General features: G+C 34.0%; 2 protein-coding genes across 4 annotated transcripts; both read left to right on the forward strand.

Annotated features, from left to right (window-relative positions):
* The first annotated feature begins 1397 nt into the window (after positions 1-1397).
* LOC107981216 lies at positions 1398-6193 on the forward strand. Of its 3 annotated transcripts, XM_031925895.1 has the most exons (9): positions 1398-2359; positions 2437-3176; positions 3247-3391; positions 3470-3906; positions 4167-4528; positions 4610-4955; positions 5032-5329; positions 5400-5690; positions 5993-6193. In XM_031925895.1, exons 3-5 carry the CDS (start codon positions 3333-3335, stop codon positions 4442-4444), a joined length of 774 nt encoding a protein of 257 aa, XP_031781755.1. In that variant the 5' UTR covers positions 1398-2359; positions 2437-3176; positions 3247-3332; the 3' UTR covers positions 4445-4528; positions 4610-4955; positions 5032-5329; positions 5400-5690; positions 5993-6193. The 3 variants fall into 3 exon arrangements, with proteins under 3 accessions (XP_031781755.1, XP_016841892.1, XP_031781754.1); XM_016986403.2 differs by having other exon boundaries at positions 1398-3176; XM_031925894.1 differs by lacking the exons at positions 3470-3906; positions 4167-4528; positions 4610-4955; ... (1 more) ...; positions 5400-5690; positions 5993-6193 and having other exon boundaries at positions 1398-3176; positions 3247-3264.
* A 3697-nt stretch (positions 6194-9890) lies between these two features.
* LOC116416699 lies at positions 9891-15260 on the forward strand. Its single transcript, XM_031925899.2, has 2 exons — positions 9891-11600; positions 14979-15260. The coding sequence occupies exon 1, from the start codon at positions 10286-10288 to the stop codon at positions 11594-11596; it is 1311 nt and encodes a 436-aa protein (XP_031781759.1). The 5' UTR covers positions 9891-10285; the 3' UTR covers positions 11597-11600; positions 14979-15260.
* The last annotated feature ends 6577 nt before the right edge of the window (positions 15261-21837 follow it).

Below are 21837 nucleotides of genomic sequence, written 5' to 3' on the forward strand. Positions count from 1 at the left end.
AATTTATTCATAATCTAATAAGCTCTTTAAGGACCGGATACTAACGACGTTTTCAATTATGACAGAAAAAAACTGATCCAGGATAAGAACGACAATATAGTATCTCAAATTGCAACGTCGTCACTATAACATTAGGCTTATTACAATAGTATATTTTCGAAAAATAATTCAAACCAGATAATGACGACATTTTTCATTTATTCAAGTGTTGTACTTGAGGACCGGAAACGAACGACAGTACATCAACTTTGAACAAACGGAGCTGACCTAGACTAAATCTACTGATAAAATTTATTATTTTATTTATAATCTAATAATCCCTTTAATGACCGGATACTAACGACATTTTCAATTATGACGGAAAAAAACTGATCCAGGATAAGAACGACAATATAGTATCTCAAATTGCAACGTCGTCACTATAACATTAGGCTTATTACAATAGTATATTGTCATATAATAATTCTAACCGGATAACGACGTTTTGCATTTACACAAGTGTTGTACTTGAGGACCGGAAACGAACGACAGTACATCAACTTTCAACAAACGGAGCTGACGTAGACTAAATCTACTGATAAAATTTATTATTTTATTTATAATCTAATAATCCCTTTAATGACCGGATACTAACGACATTTTCAATTATGACGGAAAAAAACTATTCCAGGATAAGAACGACAATATAGTATCTCAAATTGCAACGTGGTCACTATAACATTAGGCTTATTACAATAGTATATTGTCAGATAATAATTCTAACCGGATAATGACGACATTTTGCATTTACTCAAGTGTTGTACTTGAGGACCGGAAACGAACGACAGTACATCAACTTTGAACAAATGGACATGATCTAGACTAAATATTCTGCTAAAATTTATTAATTTATTCATAATCTAATAAGTCCTATAAGGACCGGATACTAACGACATTTTCAGTTATAATGGAAAAAAACTGATCCAGGATAAGAACGACAATATAGAATCTCAAATTGAAACATCGTAACTATAACATTAGGCGTGTTACAATACTATATTTTCGTAAAATAATTCAAACCGGATAATGACGACATTTTGCATTTACTCAAGTGTTGTACTTAAGGACCGGAAACGTACGACAGTACATCAACTTTGAACAAACGGAGCTGACCTAGACTAAATCTACTGATAAAATTTATTATTTTATTTATAATCTAATAAGCTCTTTAAGGACCGGATACTAACGACATTTTCAATTATGACAGAAAAAAACTGATCCAGGATAAGAACGACAATATAGTATATCAAATTGGCACGTCGTAACTATAACTTTAGGCGTGTTACAATACTATATTTTCGAAAAATAATTCAAACCGGATAATGACGACATTTTTCATTTACTCAAGTGTGGTACTTGAGGACCGGAAACGAACGACAGTACATCAACTTTGAACAAACGGAGCTGACCTAGACTAAATCTACTGATAAAATTTATTATTTTATTTATCTGGTGCAAGTGCGGAGAAAGGTCTTTGGCCAATTTAATGCTCCGATAAGTATAGTCAAGACGTATTCATTATCGGCGTATATTGTGGCCAAGGAAAACAAGAAGATATAAATGAGATTTTAAAACCCTTTATTATAGAAACAATTCAAATCATGTGTAGTGGAATAGAGTTTCATGGAAGTCGTTACACTCTAAACATTTATGCATTTGTCCTTGATGCACCAGCAAAAGCCTTTGTGCTAGCAGTCAAATACCACAGTGGTTATAACTCATGTACCAAATGTACAATAGAAGGTATAATGTACAGATGTGTGTGCTTTCCAGGGAAAATTGGTGTACTCCGAACCGATGTGGAATTTAGAAACAGTGCATATCAAGATGACTACCAAAGATCCAAATCAATAATAAATACTATTCCTAATTTAGGATTAGTTACATACGTGCTATTAGATGCTATGCATTTGGTATATTTAGGTTGTACCAAAAAATTATTGTTGATGTGGCTATGTTCTAAGATACGTTATAAATTGCCTCAACTTAAACAAGATAGCATTTCAGATAATCTATTAGCTCTAAGAGAGTACATCCCATATGATTTTGCTAGAAAATCTAGACACTTAAAGTATATAAAGTTTTTCAAAGCCACGGAATACCGTCAATTTTTGCTATACACTGAACCCATTGATTTTTTAACTTTACATGCTGCTATCAATATATTGAGCACTCCTATACTCTGTGCAGATGAGGCCTACATTGACTATGCTGAACAATTATTAAGTAAATTTGTAGAAGATTTAAGCTCACTATATGGACCAGAATACATTACGTACAATTTTCACAATTTGCAACATTTAGCAAATGATGTCAGGAGGTACGGTCAACTTGAAAACTTTTCTGCATTCCGATTTGAAAATTTTATTTGTCGTATTAAAAGATTGATTTGCACAGGGAATGCACCTTTACAACAATTGATGCGAAGATGTGCTGAGATAGAAGGAATGCACAACATTGTTGATAATATGTCAAAAGACGTTCTTTTAAAAATGCAACGCACAGAAGGCCCTTCGGCATTAGATTGTGCCTCAAATGTATCACAGTACAAAATAGTTGTATTTAATGAAATGAAATTAAATTGCAAAGATGGCAAAAATATGTGCATATTAGTTGATAACAAAATAGTAGTTAATGCTTTAAATTTTGTTAAAAAAAAGTAATGAAATATATGTGGTAGGACAACGAATGAAAATATTAGGTAACTTTTATGAGAATCGTCTGCCGTCAAGTGCATTAGGAATACACGTTGTACGCAATATTCAAAGCGATATCGAGACATGGAGCTTGAAAAATATAACTGCGAAATTGTGTCGATTTCCTTATAATGATAATTATGTTGTGTTCCCTGTATTACACACATCTTATGCTAATAACTAATAAAATCATACATTAGGTTGTAATGTTAATTTCAAGTAAGATTATGAAAACTAGTATATTATTATGACCTTAATATTTATTGATTTGAAAAAATAAATAGCGAAGAGCAAGTGGTAAATAATGCCGTTATTCCTAGTAAACCAGCCGGTCGACGAAATATCCGCAAATTTGACGATGAGGAAGTGGCTGAAGGAACAAGACGAGTCGGTAGAATTGAAGAAAATCGCCACCAACGTCTGGCTGAACGCAAAAAACAAGTAAGATCACAAAAATAAATATTTCACTTTCAAGCATAAATAATAAAAATTAAAATCAACGTTTTTTCAGCATCAAGTATTATCAGCAGAAAAAAAAACGAAGAAAAGGATACCTTAATCCTAGACTTTGACATTGAGGAAAAAGTCGATCTTATAATGGTGGATAGAGGCCTGGTCAAGTTCCTAAAACCCCATCAAGCAGAAGGCGTGAAAAGGTAAGAGTGAATTCATAACCTTAAAGTAATGAATAATACATTCCCAATACACTCTTTGTTTACAATCTATATTTACAGTATTAAGATGGATGTAGAGAAAAAAAGAGCTGATAAAAGTCGACTGCAGGAATTAGAGGAGTTTGCTCAGGAATGTTGTGAATCGCAAGAAAAAAGAGAAAAACATGATTTTGTATCGCCAGAGCAAGATATTACACCCAGTAGCGATGACATGAAAACTGAACACTATGTGGTTGCTAGCGATTATAATGCTTTCGATGATTTTAGTGAAAGCGAAGAAGAGGTAGTCCCAGATCAATCAGGAATGGAAGAAATTAAGGCAATTAAAGCTTGGGTAATCGACAACAATATTCCATATCAGAGTGTAGACAAACTACTGTTAATTCTGAAGAAAAGATTATTGCCACAAATTCCAAATAATACACAAATGTTATTAAAATGGGATTGTAATAATTTTGACAACGTAGATAATGCGGAAGTGAGTGATAGACCAATGGGTGAATATCTAACAACATGGATTCAGTTCCACTTTTTACATAAGAGGCTGCTTCTGAATGAGTTCTCCATATAAAAAATGCATTTTGAGGGTCTGGTAACAACTTTATAATCAACTATTTGGCAGCAAATTGCATTAAAGCAGTTGTCTGGCCAAAGGAAAATTCATTTCAAGCAGTTGCTTTGTTTAAAAGTGGAAAAAAGACTAGGATTGATAAATAATACTCTTCTTTATATGAGATTGATTTTATTTTAATTACAGGCATACAAAAAGCTTTGAACAATCCAAATAATGATGCAAGCAATATTGACATCATTAAAATGGAAACTATCGATTGCAAAACCGATTTTGAATTCTTTGTCACAAAATCGCTTACAGCTATTGCCAGGGATGTTGCTGATATCAAAGCCAAACAAGATGCTATGAGTGCGAGCATGGGTTTCATGAAATTGAGACAGGATGAGACTGTCTTTTTTCTTCTGGATAAGAAAGCTGCAACGTTGACTAATGCTGTTGTTGATTTTGCTAAGAAATATTAGTATTCCTTTCCGAAAACTTCATTAGAAAAGTTTTTAGAATTCGATAAAGCATTGGAAAATAACAAATTTTTAAGATTTGATGTAGTAAGTAATTTTTACTCATTCAACGTTACATTTCTTTTCATGTTAATGTCACTTGTGGCTAATTGTAAATCTGAATCTTAGAGTATTCAACTCTGCGATCTCCTGGATCCTGATCTAGTTATAACTAAATCTATGTTAAGGATGGCGTGAAGTTTATGTGGGAATTCTGCTTTGAGACTTGCTCTAGAGCAAGTCAAAAGCTCTGAGGGCTCTGGTTGCATTCTTGCACATTGTATGGGTCTAGGTTCCAAAACCTTCCAAATTGTCACTCTCGTACATACAATACAGGTGAATAAAGCTACAGGAATCAACACTGTCATGGTTGTGTGCCCAATGAACACTATATTCTCAACTGGGTGGAGGAGTTTGACATGTGGTTGACACATGCTGAGAATTAAAAAATAATACGTGTTTACGACTTAACGCAGTATGTTTAAATTTTCACTGAAATCGTATGCGAAATTTCAACTATAATTTCAAGTAATAAAATATTACTCTTGCAGAATAAAAAAGACTTCGAGTAGGATCGCCCAACTGAAGTTTTGGCACGATCTTGGTGGGGTCTTGGTTATTAGCTACGACATGTTTCGATTATTCACGTCCTACGAAAAACAAGTGAATCCCCAGCAGAGCCAAAAGATGAGGTCGTATTTACTGAATCCTGGTGCTGATTTCGTAGTCTGCGACGAAGGGCATTTACTAAAGAATGAGGCTTCTCCGCTAGCTAATAGGATGCAAAGCGTACGGAAAAAAGGAGAGTTATACTTACGGGCATGCCACTTCAGAATAACTTGAGCGAATGTATGTAAACTTGTAACGAATATATAAATCTGTTAATGAAGTGTTAAAATATGTAATATTTTCTGTGCAGATCATTGCATGGTTCAGTTTGTGAAGCCGAATCTTCTTGGTACCAAACAGGTAGGAAACAGGTTTGACAATCCAATAGTAAATAGTCAGTTAGACAACTCTACGGCGAAAGACGTGAAGCTCGTGAAGCAGAGAGCTCACGTTCTTCACAGGATGTTAGAGGACTGCGTTCAGCGCTGCGATTACGCGGTGCTCGCGCCGTTTTTACCACCAAAGCAAGAGTTGTTATTTTGCTTCGGTTGAGCGAATTGCAGATTGAGATGTACAGATACTTCATCGAAAATATCCCCAGGTTAATATAATAGATTTATATTGCAGACGCAAAATAATGATAATAACTTTTATAGCACTGCGTGGCATGAATCCGCATTTATGTCACGCCTATCCGTGGCATAAGTAGTCCTTTATTGCACCGTGCATATTGCTAACCTCACGGTGCAAAAAAGGACTGCTAATGCCATGGATAGGCGTGATAGCGGATGTATGCTAGTCAGTGCTATAAAATATCGCTCGGGCGCTTATACACGCCGTGCCGTAAAGTACGACTTATGCCACTAGTATCTTAATGTACTATATGTTTTGTACACTTAACAGGATCGATGCAAAGCACTCTAGACTGTTTAAAAATGTGGGAATATATATAGACCATACGCATTATGCCCATGTACAGGAGTGGGGAGCACCATGTTGGCATCTCCGTGAGAAGCGGCGCTGCGCGCCACTTGCTTCCGAGCTACTGATCGGTGTGCATCGCCTGTAACTCTTATCGAATAAAGCCTTTTACTTACGACCGAATCTTTTGTGTATCTTTATTGTGAGCACCTACCTAGTCTGTTATTCTAACAGGTTATGGTCCCAGCCCGCATCCACGACGCGAATAAACAATTTTAATAGTGTGAAAGTGTTCGTGAGTGCGTACTTTAAGAGGAAGAGAGAAAACGCAGCTTCGAGCGGCATTGAGGAAGGTCGTGAGATTCCTTAGGAGACTACGGCGCTTAAGTCAATAATGGGGACAGGTAGGTGATAATTAATGTGAGTGTACATACAAAAGACGCGAGTAAAATCTTAGGAAAGTTAGAGACGCGGAAGTGACGTTTACATAATGCACGAAAAGACGCGGAGATAAAGAAAACTAAAATCCCGGAATCGAGAGTAAAGTAAATCTGACGTGTAAAATTAATGACGTGTGTGAAATAGTGTAAAATAAATTCGTTTATCAGGAAACGCTGAACAAAAGACATTTGACGACGTGAGGGTTAAACGGAAAGTTAGGAAAATTTATAAAAAAAAAAAGACGCAAGCTGAAATCGTGATTAAACGTGCATGCGCTTCTTGGCACAAAGCAAGTATGCTCTGAATTCCAAGAACCGGTCAAATCGGCAAGATGGCTGACGAGTGGCGCAATTTTGAGCGGGAAATCGTGCGCGAGAAAGAAAGGAAGATTTTCTGATGAAGATGTTCGCCGTGAAGAAGCAGAGTAGCGCAAGGAAGGGGGCGTGGCTTAGCTGCGCGCGCTAAGAGCGGCAAGGATGGGATGCATGAGAGAGAGAGAGAGAGAGAGAGAGAAAGAGATTTTGTACCGGCAGAGTTGAAGTGCGTGTGTGTGTGAGAGAGAGAGAGAGAGAAAGAACGGTACTTTACCGGCAGAGTTGAAGCGCGTGCATGCGAGAGAGAGGGAAAAAGCGGTACAGCGCGGGGACGCGAGAGCGTATGCCATGCACGAGAAAGAGAAAGAGAAAGAGAGAGAGAGAGAGAGAGAGAGAGAGAGAGAGAGAGAGAGAGAGAGAGAGAGAGAGAGAGAGAGAGAGCATACATGAGTGAACATGAGAGTATGCATGAGCGTGAGACTGTAAATTTGAAAAACAGCCGATCGTCTTTTACGCTAAGCGAAGTGCTGCGGTTGCCACTTGACTCGACGCCGACGAATGTCCGCAGGTTCTAGTGCCGTGGGCACGTGCTCACGCGCGTATGGCCGATAGGCGCTATTGCCAGGCGTAGTGCGTGATGATTGTCTGCGGCCGTAGTATACAATAAGCTATCTGTGGAATTAATGCTATGTTGAATTTACAGAGACTGAGGAGGGAATCGAAGAGATAGTGAGAAGAGTATGTAAGGCGATGAATGCTTTACATATATTGGCTGAGGAGAGAGTGTACCTAGGAAAAGGAAAAGATGGAAAACTGGTATTTTCCACGAAGAATTCGCTGTTCAAAATAGGTAAGGAAGTGTACTGAGGAATTAAAAGTAAAGAAGTGTATTTAGTGATGATTTAAGAGGGCGTGTCCTAGTAAGGAGATGAGAAAGTGCGCACTGACAGAGGACGGGAAACCGAGGTTACTAGGTTGAGGGAATTTATTCAGATGCGATAATTCTTAACTTACTATTAAAATTATGCATGCATGGGATGTGCTAAAGAGTAAAGTAAGTTAGGACCCCCGTAAAATCAGATTAGGATATGAAGTACGGGACAGTAATTTATTAAGAAACGCATGAGTTTTAGGAAGTAAAATAAAATAAGAATTGAATTCTAATAAATAAATGAAATGAAATGTATGACATGTATGAAGTGTGATTGATCATGAGATATTTTAATGATGAATATACAGGGTGTTTCATTTTAATCCGACCACGACAAAAAACCATGGAAAAACTAATTTTAACGAAAAATTACCTTAACAAAAGTTGAAGGGGGTAAAGGGGGCCATCGAATGACACAAAAACCTATGACCTTGAACTCGATTTTCAAGGTCATTTGAAGGTCATTGTATTTTTTTAACGGGAACCCCTATTTTTGACCTCGGAATACGGAGCAGCGGAAAAAATTACGTCGGAAATGACATTTCAAGTTTGCCATAGTGACCTTGAGAAGGTCAATTCAAGGTCAAATAAGAAGTATCAGCCTAAGATTGTTTTCCTTTCAATTTTTTCGTAGAATTATCATTTTGTTATTGTAATAAACATTAAGAGAATAATTGACTTAAAATGTGATTATGCTTTGCTGACTTCAAAGCCATTTTGTAAGGTCAAAAGTGTAAAAATGTAATAGGATTGTGTTCCCTTTGGGGTGCTTGATTAGAGTGAGTCTCCTTGCCTCTCACTTTTATTATGTACAGATTTGAATGTAGGTGCCCAAAGACACCACCATTTTTTTGGATTCTATTCAGTTCTTGGGATGTTTTCGTAAGCGAATTTTTATCCTATCTTTAGCGTTACTCAGGAACGACGTGGACACAATTGGCTACTAATTTTCCTCATCGAATTTTGCCTGAATTTATTGTTGAAATAAATAATTTATTTTGTAAAGATGATTTTTCATGTTGAATTTTCCCGCGACTCATTGTTGAAATAGTAATTTTTCTAATAAGAGATCTCTTTTCATATGAATTTATCCTCTACTCATTGTTACTTACACTTAGTATTCAATAGTTTACTAGTTATTGATTAGCCAAACTAATCAAATATCATTTGTTTAACATTTTCTCTTTTTCATTCATTGACCTTTATTTTTTCTATTAAAATTTATTACTCATCGAAAGCTATCTAATTTGTTCAGTTTGGTAAAAACAAAATTTTTATTGAACTTGTTATAAATTTTTAACAATGGCTGATTATCCAGCCGCTGAAAGGGTTGATATTTTATTGATTCTTGGTGAATCTAGACGTAATTATCGACAAGATAATGCTATTTGCAATGCTATTTGACCTTGAATTGACCTTCTCAAGGTCACCAAAGCAAACTTAAAATATCCTTTGCGACGTAATTTTTTCCGCTCTATCCGATTCCAAGGTCTAAAATAGAGGTTCCTATTTAAACAAATAACAATTACCCTCAAATGACCTTGAAAATCGAGTTCAAGGTCATAGGTGTTTGTGTCATTCGATGGCCCCCTTTACCCCCTTCAACTTTTGTTAAGGTCATTTTTCGTTAAAATTAGTTTTTCCATGGTTTTTGTCGTGGTCGGATTAAAATGAAACACCCTGTATGACTAGATAAGATGTGATGCATGCAAAGATGAGATATATGAGATGGTATATGAAATGAACAACGAATTCCGGGATGAGTTATGTTATGTGATACTATATGATGAGTTGAAATGATGAGAATGAATGAGGTGCTTATCATATTCAAATTAAACTAATGCTTATTTGTGCTATTTTAGGTCAATTCTTCTCAGAAGATGACTGTCAGTTCCTGAGGAAAATATGGCCTCCAGGGGAGAAAGTCATGCTTGTGTCGGAGCTCAGAATATCCGAAAGAATGGTGACAGAGGAGAGGCTGAAGACGGCTATGCAGGAAATAGAAAAGACCGTAGAAACGAAGGTGAAGACTACACTGGAGTGGATCACTGAACGACAGAATGAATTCTTTGATATGCAAGCAAAAATCAACAAAGAGTTAATCGAAAGCACGCTTAAGGCATACAGAAGCAGAAAGAGATCGAAGCTCCAAAGCAAGACAAGGTTGAGAATGATACAAAAGTCAGATCGTGGCTAAGGTGGGCAACGACTAAAACCACCCCAGGGACCAAAGCTGCTCCAAAAATAAAAAACATAGAAGACGTGGATATTGAACTGAAGATCAGGCAGGGTGTAAAGGAATACGAAGAAAGGAACAGACTAGGAGCGGATCTAAGGCTAAAGCCCACCATTGACGAAAGTCTACTGGAAGAAGAAAACTTTGTAGTTCCAATCCAGAAGACCGGGACCGAGGAAGAGGAAATTGGGAGAAAGCATCACTGCTCCCCGACACCTTCGTTGTTTAGGACGACAGAGCCATCAGATGAGGAATTGGAAGAAGGAGAAGTAAATGAAGCTGAAGACTGGGAGGGCAAACAAATCATCCCAGGTAAGATTGTAATGAGAACAGGGAAATGACCCAAAACTCAGATGGATCTGATCGATATGCCGATTGACATGAGGTCGTCACCAGAAAGGACAAACAAGACCAAAAGTAAATCTGATATGAATCATATAAGAATATCTGATGGAGTGAATGGGGTAAGCAATAATAATCTAAACATAGTTAAAATTATAGAAGATAAAATTAAAGAATCGTTAGCTAAGGATAATAAGGGAGGAAATGGCGGAATAAACCCAACTAATGAAAGTAACAAGAATAAAATCATAATTGAGGTTTCTAGCAAAGAGAGTAATGTGATGCGAAGTTATAAGTTAACTACTGGGATGAAGTTTGAGATTTTTGAAGATTATTTGATGCCTAAGGTTAAAATCAAAAGGTTAGACTATGTGTTTGATAAAAAGAAATGTGAGGATGTGAATGAAACTAAATTAATTGAGGATAAGCATAGAGTTCGAGATATCATAATCAATCATATTGACATAGAATATTACACTAAAATGATAGATATTAAAGAACCTATTGAAATGGTGGAAAAACTAAAGGAATTAAAAACGTTTGAAACTAGAATCACGCGATTAACTGCAAGAAACGATTTAAACAACTTAAGATATGATGTAAATAAGCATAAAGCTTCTGAATTTTGGGATTTGTTTGAGGAAAAAGTGAAAGTATATGAAAATACGCCTAATGCTGATAAATTACCGGAAAAAGATAAAAAGGATCTGTTTATACAAGCAATCAAAGATGCGGTGCCCAACGTAACTGTGGCTGATTGTCTACTTGAGGAATCGACTGGGCGAGAAATGACGTACAGTCAATTAAAAAAATTTATTTTGCAGGAGGAAGCTTTGAGACCGCAGAGGCAACCACCTAAGTCCGCGTTCAACGCCGGATTTCGAGGAGGCAAGAGAGGAGAGCAATTTCAGAGAAGAGGGAAGGATGATGTCAGGTGTTATTCGTGCGGCAAGAATGGACACATCAGGAGAGATTGTCCGACCCCAGGAGAGGTGGTATGTTACAATTGTAACAAGGTTGGAAATCACATCTCTACTTCCTGCCCGGAGCCATTCCGATATAATAGGAGGAAGCCGACTGGAGGGGAGCAGGGACCAGCTAGCAAAAGGGCGAAACTGGAACCTGCTCACAACCAAGGACGTGGAAGACCAGACTGGACGGGCCAAGGAGGCCACAACCAAGGAGCCACGAGAGGTGATGGTGCAGGTTCGATTAACCGAGGACGTGGAGGCAACAGAGGACGAGGAGGCAGAAGTGCTAGAGGCAGAGGTGCCTCAGCCCATTTCGGCTACATGGAAAACCCAGAGCAAGATCAATATTAACAAGGTAAATTAAATTGTAATTTAATTGATAGAAATTTGAGGGCTAATAAAATTACTAAATTTATAGCGGATTCTGGTGCAACAGAGCATCTGAGTAAATCGAAATTAATTTTTGAGAGATTGAGTGAAAATGAAGTGAATGAAATTAATTGTGCGAATAAGAATAATTATCTGAGTACTCAGGGAAAAGGTGATGTTAGAATTAGGACAGAAAATGGTAAGGAGTTAATAATGTCGGATGTATTGTATTCTAATGAGTTGTCGGAAAACTTATTGTCACTAAAGAAATTTGTTGATCAAGGACTCGAAGTCTATTTAAACAATAAAGTAATCAATATATTTGATCCGAAATCCAAAGAGAATTTATTGACCGGAAAGTATGAAAATCCATTTTGGCTAATTAAATTAAAGATTGCACCCAAAGGCAAGAACGTGATTGAAGTGTCTAAAGCTTTTGCTTTAATAAGCTCATTAGAACAGAATCATCCATACAATACCAGGAGTAAGGGAAATGAATTAAGTCAGGTAGAAGAGAGGGTTGAATCTAAAAATGAGGAGAATATGGAAAAATTAGAGACAGATGAAAACACAGAAAATTCAAGTCTAGAAGATAGAATATCTGATTTATTACATACTGCTACAGATAGAAAGGTTCATGTAATGGAGGATTGCAATGGTTCTAATGATAATCTTGAGATTGATTATAAAAGTAGATCATGTGAATCAATTAATAAAATTGACAAAGCCATGATTTGGCATTTAAGACTAGGATATGTATCGGCTATGTACATCAGAAAACTGGCAGAACAGTTTCCTGAAATACTTGATATAAAAGGAGTAAATGTAGAAGAAAGTGTCTAATAACTAAAAGTTGCAAAGTTCCTTTCAATAAAATTAGGACTAGAGCATCGAAGCCATTGCAAATTGTCCATGCAGACACGATGGGACCTATTAGTCCAGTTTCATTTCCAAAAGGCTATAAGTTTGTTGTGGTTTTCATAGATGATTATTCGAGAACGGTTTTAGCATATCCTATTAGACACAAAACTGAGGTTAGCAAATATCTAGTAGAATTTATTAGGAGTGTCAGAAACGTGTTAGGTTCAGATGAGAAGTTTTGCTATTTGAGGTGTGATAGAGGGACGGAATTCACAGGAAATGCAATGATAGATGTTCTGATAAGTTTGGAGCTGAACTGCAATTGGCATGCCCAGACACACCAGAACATAATGGTGTGGCTGAGCGTTTCAATAGGACTATTCAGAGCAAGATAAGAGCGTGGATGTTTGACTCAGGTTTACCTTCTACGATGTGGGATTTGGCAGTGAAAGCGAGCGTGTATGTGTATAATCGAACGCCGCATAAGTCTAATGAAATGAAAATTCCAATAAATTTGTTAAACTCGAAAATTGATAGCAATTTAAGACAGATAAAGAGGTTTGGATGTGTAGCTTATGCAAGGGCAACTAGAAATGAGGGCACTAAGTTTAGCATCAAAGGAATCAGGAGTTTTATAGTGGGTTATATTCCAACAGGGTATATTTTATATACACCAAAAGTTATATGAGAGTAGACATGTTAAATGCATAGAGGAGGTAGTGTACAAAGATTATTTTGATAAAAGAGAGTCTGACGAAGAGTTATTCAAGATAAATATAGAGAATGAGGTTGATAGTCAACAAGTAGAGCAGGAGAGGAAAAGTCAAGAAAATATTGAACAAACAGAAACAAGGGATTTTGCACTTCATGCACTATTAGCTAAAATCCAGGGTGATCCACAGACATATAGGGAAGCAGTAAGCTCCAAAGATAGTGAACACTGGTTCAAATCTATACAGGTAGAACTAGATTCAATTAAAGATAAAGAAGTCTATGAAATAATAGAAAGACCGAAAGGAAGAATAGGTATGGGAAAGCCCAATGTAATTGATTCACGATGGGTCTTCAAAAGGAAAATTGATGAGCACGGAAAAAATAAATTCAAGAGTAGGTTAGTCATTAGGGGATTCAAGGATAAGAATGCGTATGCGTTGAGTGAAACGTATGCTCCGGTATCTAGGATGTCCTTGATTTGATCTTTTCTTGTGATTGCAAATAAATATGATTTGAAATTGAAGCAGCTAGATGTAGAAACTGCATTTTTATATGGAGATTTGTCTGAGGAAATACTGATGGAAATACCAGAAGGGATTATGGTTAGCAAAGAATACAGAGAAAAGTTTGTTTCGAAATTGAAAAAGGCTTTGTATGGACTCAAAATAAGTCCAAAGAAATGGAATAATAAATTTACAGCTGTCATGAATGAATTAGGTTTTATTTCTAGTGACATGGACCCTTGTTTATTTTTCAGACAATCTAATTACGGGGTGATGATTGTAGTTTTATATGTAGACGATATTTTGTTGACAGGCAACAATATGACAGAACTGACTGAGTTTAGCTCAAAGTTAAGTAGGAAGTTTAAAATTAAGGACTTGGGTAAACCAAAAGAGTTTTTGGGGATTAAAATTGAGAGATGTGAAGAAAAGAAAATAATTAAATTAAATCAAACGAAGTTTATAGATAATATGTTAAAAAGATTTGGCTTTGATAAAATTAGACCTGTCAATACTCCGATAGCATCAACAAAAGTCACTAATAAATATAGGAAAACTCGAGAGACTGAGTATATTATATCTGAGGCTGTTAATAACAGGTTGTACAGAGAAGCTGTAGGTTCTTTGTTGTATTTGGCTGGTGTGACAAGGCCAGACATATCGTTTGCTGTGAATGTCTTGAGCAGACATCAGATAGCTCCAACAAAGTATGAATGGAAAATGGTACAAAGAGTGTTCCAATATTTGATTGGAACACGCCATTACTCATTGATATATTCAGGAAAAGAAAATTACATGAAAGCTTATTCAGATGCGAGCTTGTCCGATTGTGGAGGTTCTTTGACGACTTGTGGCTATGCCATACAATTGTACGGAGACACAGTGGACTGGAAGACACACAAACAGCAAAGCGTGGCCTTGTCGACATGTCAGGCTGAGTATGTAGCCATGAGCGAAGCATGCCAAGCTATTTTAGCTCTGCATAATTCAGTTTGTTTTATACTAAGGAACGACATGTATCCAATATATCTATTTTATGATAATATGGCTGCACAAGCATGCGCTAACACAGATGGTGGTAATAGGCTGAGGCATATGGTTGAAAGGGAAGAGCATTATATTAAAGAATGTGTGAAGCGAGGTTACGTTAAGATAACATGGGTTAAATCTGCTGATCAGTTAGCAGATATGTATATTTACCAAAGCCCTATCCTTTCCTGTGCATGAAAAGTTATCCTTATTACTACTAAATATGATTTATAACTAATATATGCCTCATGTTACAGAATAACCTTGGGAGCCACAGACTGGAGATGAGGAGGGGGAATAAGGCTACGCCAGAGGCACTTGGTCCAGAGTTCCAAATAATAGTCTTATCAAGACATAAGGACATAACGCGTATGGGAGAGAGTGTGGAAATATATATAGACCATAGGCGTTATGCCGATGTACAGGAGTGGGGAACGCCATGTTGGCATCTCCGCGAGAAACGGCGCTGCGCGCCACTTGCTTCCGAGCTACCGATCGGTGTACATCGCCTGTCACTCTTATCGAATAAAGCCTTTTACTTACGACCGAATCTTTTGTGTATCTTTATTGTGAACACCTACCTAGTCTGTTATTCTAACAAAAAATTATCATGAAATCAAGCGGTTAATCGATCGCCCAAAAATTCTGCAGCTCAAAGCTGAAGCTAACCAAAAGTTTAGTAAAAAATTAGCCAATTAAGAATAATAAAGTAAATGCAAGGAATCTTCCAAATAACAATTTCATACCGGCTGAAGAAGGTAAGTTTTTTCAAAAATATAAACGTTCTGAGCCAATTAAGAATAATAAAGTAAATGCAAGGAATCTTCCAAATAATAATTTCATACCGGCTGAAGAAGGTAAGTTTTTTTCAAAAATATAAACGTTATATGCGACTTGTAATATCTTTTGTGCGTGGCTTTAGAATATTGGTGGTCCAGGTTCATTAAAGACGATCAAGTATTTGACTTCACCAAATCTTACAAGCTGATCTTTCTTTACGGGATTTTAGAAAGAAGCTTAAAGGAAGGAGAGAAATTGTAAGAAACTACTTAAACTGAAGCTTCATCAGTCGTTTTAACATCAAGTTGGACGTCATTATTGTGACACCGAGCTGGCTGAGTTGTATAAGTTGGCGACGTTGGATGATCAGCCGATACTCAATGTGCCAAAAGATCACGTTCTTGCCGATGTCTTCCTCAAATTTAAGAATTATATTTACCAGTTCTTTGAGCACGATTCATTATTGGAAAATAAGGTGATTGGATAACAAACTTTCCTTTAGATTAAGCGACTGTTTGTGAATTGCGTAATAAACTATTTATTGTTTACAGGAAGAAGAGGAATTGGACGAAGACGAGCGAAAGCAGGCGTGGTTCGAATATCAGCAGGAAAAAAGCCTTCTGCAGTTAGCCAAAGCAAACCAAAGGAAATGCGTTCCTGACAAAAATTTAGAACAATCTACGTCTGCAGAAAATTCGCTTCCACCCGCGGCTATCGCGGATCCAACAGTTGACGATATAATGTTGTCGCTTCCAAATTTGGATCAAGAAGGTTCAGAGTAAACTGTATGAAAACTATTTATTGAAAAAGCATTCATAACATAATTTGATAACACATCTTTAGAAAGATGTAGATCAAACAAAAGAAAGCTCTATTCAGTTGTACACAGATAAATATTTATTTTGTCGTTGTCCTTCCATTAACGTTTGCTTCAATTCGCTCTTCACTCTTTTAAAGCGAATCGAATAAGCGAAGAAGAATTCGAGAAAAACAAAGAAAATGATAAATAATTTCTTTAAAATTTATTTGACATTCATTATGTCGTTTTAAGGTTCATATAAATTTATCTGCCTTTGTAATAATATAAATATATTATAAGTATATTATTCATTAAATTTATTAGTTTATTTACTATTGTTGAATAACCTACCTTTATTTTATACATACGAAGGTAATAGCGCCGAAATATATCGTTCTAGGAACGTTGTTTAAGCAACCAAGCTTCGAGCAAATGGAAACAACAGTGAGATCTGAATACGTTCCAGGAACGTAGCTTAAGCAACCAAGCAGTGTCACAGGAAACAACAGCTAGTTCTGAGTATGTTCCAGGAACGTTGCTTCAGCGACCAAAGAAAATTTAGAACTTCGAATGACTACGTTTTTAGAACGTTGCCAGTATGTTCCAAAAGCAACCAGCACCCGCGCCGATCTCGCAACGTTATAGAATCGTGCTCTATACCTTCATACAACGTTCTGATAACGTGCCTATTGCCACAAACGCGGACATTTTTATGTTCCAGCAACGTAGCCACGTCGTTCCTACCACCGCTCATAGCAACGTTCCATAGTTGCAAAAGCGACGTTCCTGGAACGTTCCCAGAACAAGATGTACAGGGTGGCCGATGTTGAGGTCTAGGTCTAGGTGGGGCGCTCCGTAGTTTTTGCTATATAGGAAAAAAAATCATACGAGGACAGCGTCTAGGTGTACAGGGTAGCCGATGATGAAGTCTAGATGGTGCGCAATATGAAACACAAAAAAATTCACTAAAAAAATCTGAAATCTCAAAAAATTAACTTTCAAAAAAGTAAAAGGTTAGGCGAGTTTGATGACAATTGATTAATTACAAAAATTCTTGTATTTGTCAAAATTAATTGTGACTTGTAGCAACTAAATTACAGATAAAAAATAACTGGAGATCAATTAAACATAGTCAAGTTTATTATATGTAATCATAATGGAGGTGAAGCAAAAAATTCTTGTGTTCATCGAAGGGCTTATTTTATTTAAAGTTTAAATTATATAATCATCAATTATAGCAACAACTCTCAAGATACTTACTACGTAACTTGCCATGCCCGTTTATTTTGTTTATTGGTGAACAACTAAAATTTCCGTTTTTTATCTATTAGAACGTAATATTTAATTAATCAATATTTTAATTTTGCACAATACATTATATGGCACCTTTAAAGAGTTTGCAAATCAGTGTCATGTTATCTACATTGATTATATATCATTGTATCGGAATAAGTATTTTATAAAGTTTATGTACACAAATATGTTACTAATCGACAACACCATAAGTAAAATGAACGGATAAAGCAAGTTACGTAGTAATTATCTTAAGAGTTGTTCCTAATTGATCAGTAAGTAACTAAAATTTTAAGTTAAATAAGCCTTTTGATAAACAAAACAATTTTTTGGTTTACCTTCATTATGATTACATATAATAAACTTGACTTTCTTTAATTGATCTTAGTTCTATTTTATCTGTAATTTAGTTGCTAAAACAATTAATTTTGACAAATAGAAGAATTGTTGTTATCAATGAATTGTCATCAAACTCGCCTAACCTTTTACTTTTTCAAAAGTTAATTTTTTTTAGAGATATATAATGACATCGAATTACTCATTTTTCAATTAAAAAAGCAAACTTTTAATAAAGAAAATAAATGTTATCCCGTGGTAAAATTAAATGATTAAAAATAAAAAATATCATTAAATAAACACATTTAACAAAAAAATTAGCTTTATACAGAAACCCACACAGCATGAAATATTTCCGAAATATTTCCGAAATATTGGAACGAAATATTTGAAATCTTCCAGGAATCTTTCGACGAAATATTTCTGAAGTAATGTTATGTCCCTCGAATTCCTATATTGAAATATTTTTTTAAAGAATTCAGAAATATTTCTGAAATTTTTCACGAAATATTTCAGAAATATTACTGCAATAATATCATTTCATAAAATGCCCCACCTTGCAAATCTCTCATGAAATATTTCCTTGAAATATTTCTGAAATGTTTCTAAATTATTTTGTGGCACGCAGTCTCCTGGGATTTGTATTTGAAATAATTCTGGAATATTTAAGCAAGCTTCCGTAACATATTTCTTTAAAATATTTCTGATTTATTTCTGAATTATTTCAGTGTTTAATATTCACCTGAAAATTTTCAGTATAATAATTCCGGAATATTCCAGAAAACTTCCATAAAAATTTCTTTAAAATATTTCTGAATTATTTCGTAATTCTTTCAGTGTTTAATCTTCACCGGAAAATTTTCAGTATAACAATTCTGGAATATTCCAGAAAACTTTCATTAAATATTTCTTTCCTAGATTTAAGCAACATTTCAAAATTATTTCTTAGCCCGTAGTCTCCTGGAATTTGTATTTGAAATAATTCTGGAATATTTAAGCAAGCTTCCAAAATATATTTCTTTAAAATAATTCTGATCCATCTTGATGTATAAATGCGATTGGGCGCGAGTTGTATTTTGAATTTGAAATAAAGTAAACTGAAATTTTATTATTAAATTAAATCTTTCGATAGTGTGATACTAAACATTCTGACCAATAAAATTTCACTAATATAATGTAACAGCATATATAAAAATAATAAAACACATAACGCAATTAAATATTAAATAAAGACATTCAAATCATTATCTATAATGCGTCATATACTATACATTAAGTTACATTAGAAATATTGCATGGACTCCTAGACATCATCTACAATGAGTCTTAAGAAGTAACAATAAATTTTATTTATAATGGAACATTTTAGAAAATATTCTACTGAAATATTTTTATAATAAATCTTCAGGAAGATATATTATAATGAACAGTCATGGAATATTTTATAAATGTATTAAGAAATACTCAAGTTTTATTATAAAAGTTTGAATTATAAATTTACAAAATCATTCTTAAATATTTTAAGAAATGCTGCCTTGGAATCTTGATGAAATAATTATGTGAAATTTAGCAAGATATATGTATGAAATCTTTCATATATATATATATATATATATATATATATATATATATATATCAAGCCACATTCAAAATTTATTTTAAAAGTTCCAATACAAGATTAAGACATTATTTCTTAAATATCCCGAGAAATGTTCCATTGAAAGATTGAAGAAATAATCACATGAAAGTTTGTAAGACATATGTATGGAATGATTCAGAAATATTTCAAGAAATATTCAAAGTGTAATTTAAAAGTTCCAATAAAATATTAAGGAATTATTTAATAAATATTTCAAGAAATATTCCATTGTAATAATGAAGAAATAATTATATAAAAGTTTACAAGATATATCTATGGAATATTTCATAAATTTTTTGATAAATGTTTAAAAATTCGTTACAAAAGTTCCAAAGAAATGTTTAAAAAAGATTCCAAAAATCTTCCGCAAAATATTTCAGTGTATTATTAAGTAAATAATTCTGAGCAATATTTTATGAAATATTTATGTAAGATTTCCTAAAGAACATATTGAAATATTTAAAAAGGAATTTCATAGATTCCAACAAAATATTTATGGAATATTTCTGAAATATTTCACGAAATATTTCCATTGAGTCGGTTGATAGCTCTTCTATGGAATATTACTGGAAGGTTTCAGAAATATTCCGTGGATATATTTCACTGAAATATTTCGAAATATTTCATTGAAATCTTTCATGCTGTGTGGGAAATTGCGATATCAACAAATGAGTGTAAAAAAACTGCTATAAACAAAACAAGACGTGAACAACGATCAAAAGCAGGTAAGACTAAAAGTAATAAAAGAGTAAATTTAAAAAGGATATTAGTTCATAACAAGAAAAGTGCAGTAGAAAAAGCTGATATTAATAAAAAACGAAGAGAAAAAAAGAGACTTAAGAAAAAATTACATTCGCATGATACAAATAACGTTTTTTAGATGTAACATTAATTACGGAGAATTATAATTAAGGAAAAATTAACGCAATCTGTAAATTTTTTAATGCAAAGCATTTTGAGTTTGAACGAAATGTTAAAGATAATCCATATCCATATTTATTATTAAAATGCAACTGTCACATTAACGTTGAAGTGTGCTTAATTGTATAGGGCTTTCCAAATTTATTTAAATATTGTTTTAAAGACAATGGATTGCAAATTTTTAAAAACGAGTAACATTGATGCGTCTTTTAGTTTTGATCACGACTGTGAAAACGACAAAAAAGATTATAATTATGAAGAAATTAAGCAATATATTAATACCAGGTATGTCAGTCCTCCTAAAGCAAACGTCATATATCTATAGATTAGCAGTACATCTTATGAATTAACAATAAGTTTACTTTAAAGAAGGCTGTGAAGAAATGTTATTTAATAAAAATTTAAATACAATGTTAACGTTAACTGCATGGTTTCTACTTAATCAGAATGATGAAAATGCAAGAAATTATTTATACACGGATATACCATACATGTATAAATTTAATGAAATTAAAAAAGTATGTACAGCAAGAAAAGAATTATACACACCAATTTTTACCAGATTGTATCTTCTTAATTCAAAAAACCGTGAATTAGATATTAAAGTTCAATCTAAATATTAACATTTATAGAAGATATATCAAAACATATGATAAATATAATTAAATGTAATAATCAAAAGTTATTATAAAATTAAAAAATAGATCAATTTATATATTTTTTAATATATGTAAATACAAAGAAAATGTATTAAAATTTTTGACTATTTGTAAAATTAATTTGATGAATTTTATTTTATTTCCAATTTTATATATAAAGTATTATATTCGAAATTCGTTTTTTTAATAAAAATAATAGAAATTACTTATGCATGTGTCCTTTATTTTAAAGAAGGCTGTAAAGAAATCTTGTTGTATAAAAATTTTAATACAACGTTAACGTTTATTTTCAATTTAATAAATAAAATATCGTTGAAAAAATGTCATTGCTATCCGCATCCATGGAGTCGGTTTTTTTTTTAAAGCGATGAATACAATTATCTGTTTTTTATCAGCTAAACTTATTAGTTTATTATCTATATTATTTTTTGATTAATTTTTAGCAGTTATTTTTTCTTTGATTGTGCTTCTAAAAGAGTTAATTGATCCCGGCTGAAAATAATCATATGATAATCATATGATACTTCCGACCGAATCCTCATATGAGAATCATATGATATATCGTAAATCTCATAAAATAAATAATTATTCTACCCCTATTCGATACTGATTAGTTATATCTTGCTTTGTACTGTTGATTTGTAAGTTGCATCGAGAATTCATTTATTCAAGATTATGAAGCAAGCGTT

The sequence above is a fragment of the Nasonia vitripennis genome (genome assembly GCF_009193385.2).
Source record: "Nasonia vitripennis strain AsymCx chromosome 3 unlocalized genomic scaffold, Nvit_psr_1.1 chr3_random0005, whole genome shotgun sequence".
Lineage (NCBI taxonomy): Eukaryota > Metazoa > Arthropoda > Insecta > Hymenoptera > Pteromalidae > Nasonia > Nasonia vitripennis.

Coding starts and splice junctions, on each gene's coding strand:
- LOC107981216 (XM_031925894.1), top strand. CDS start 1,641: ATGTGTAGTGGAATAGAGTTTCATGGAAGTCGTTACACTCTAAACATT.
- LOC116416699 (XM_031925899.2), top strand. CDS start 10,286: ATGGATCTGATCGATATGCCGATTGACATGAGGTCGTCACCAGAAAGG.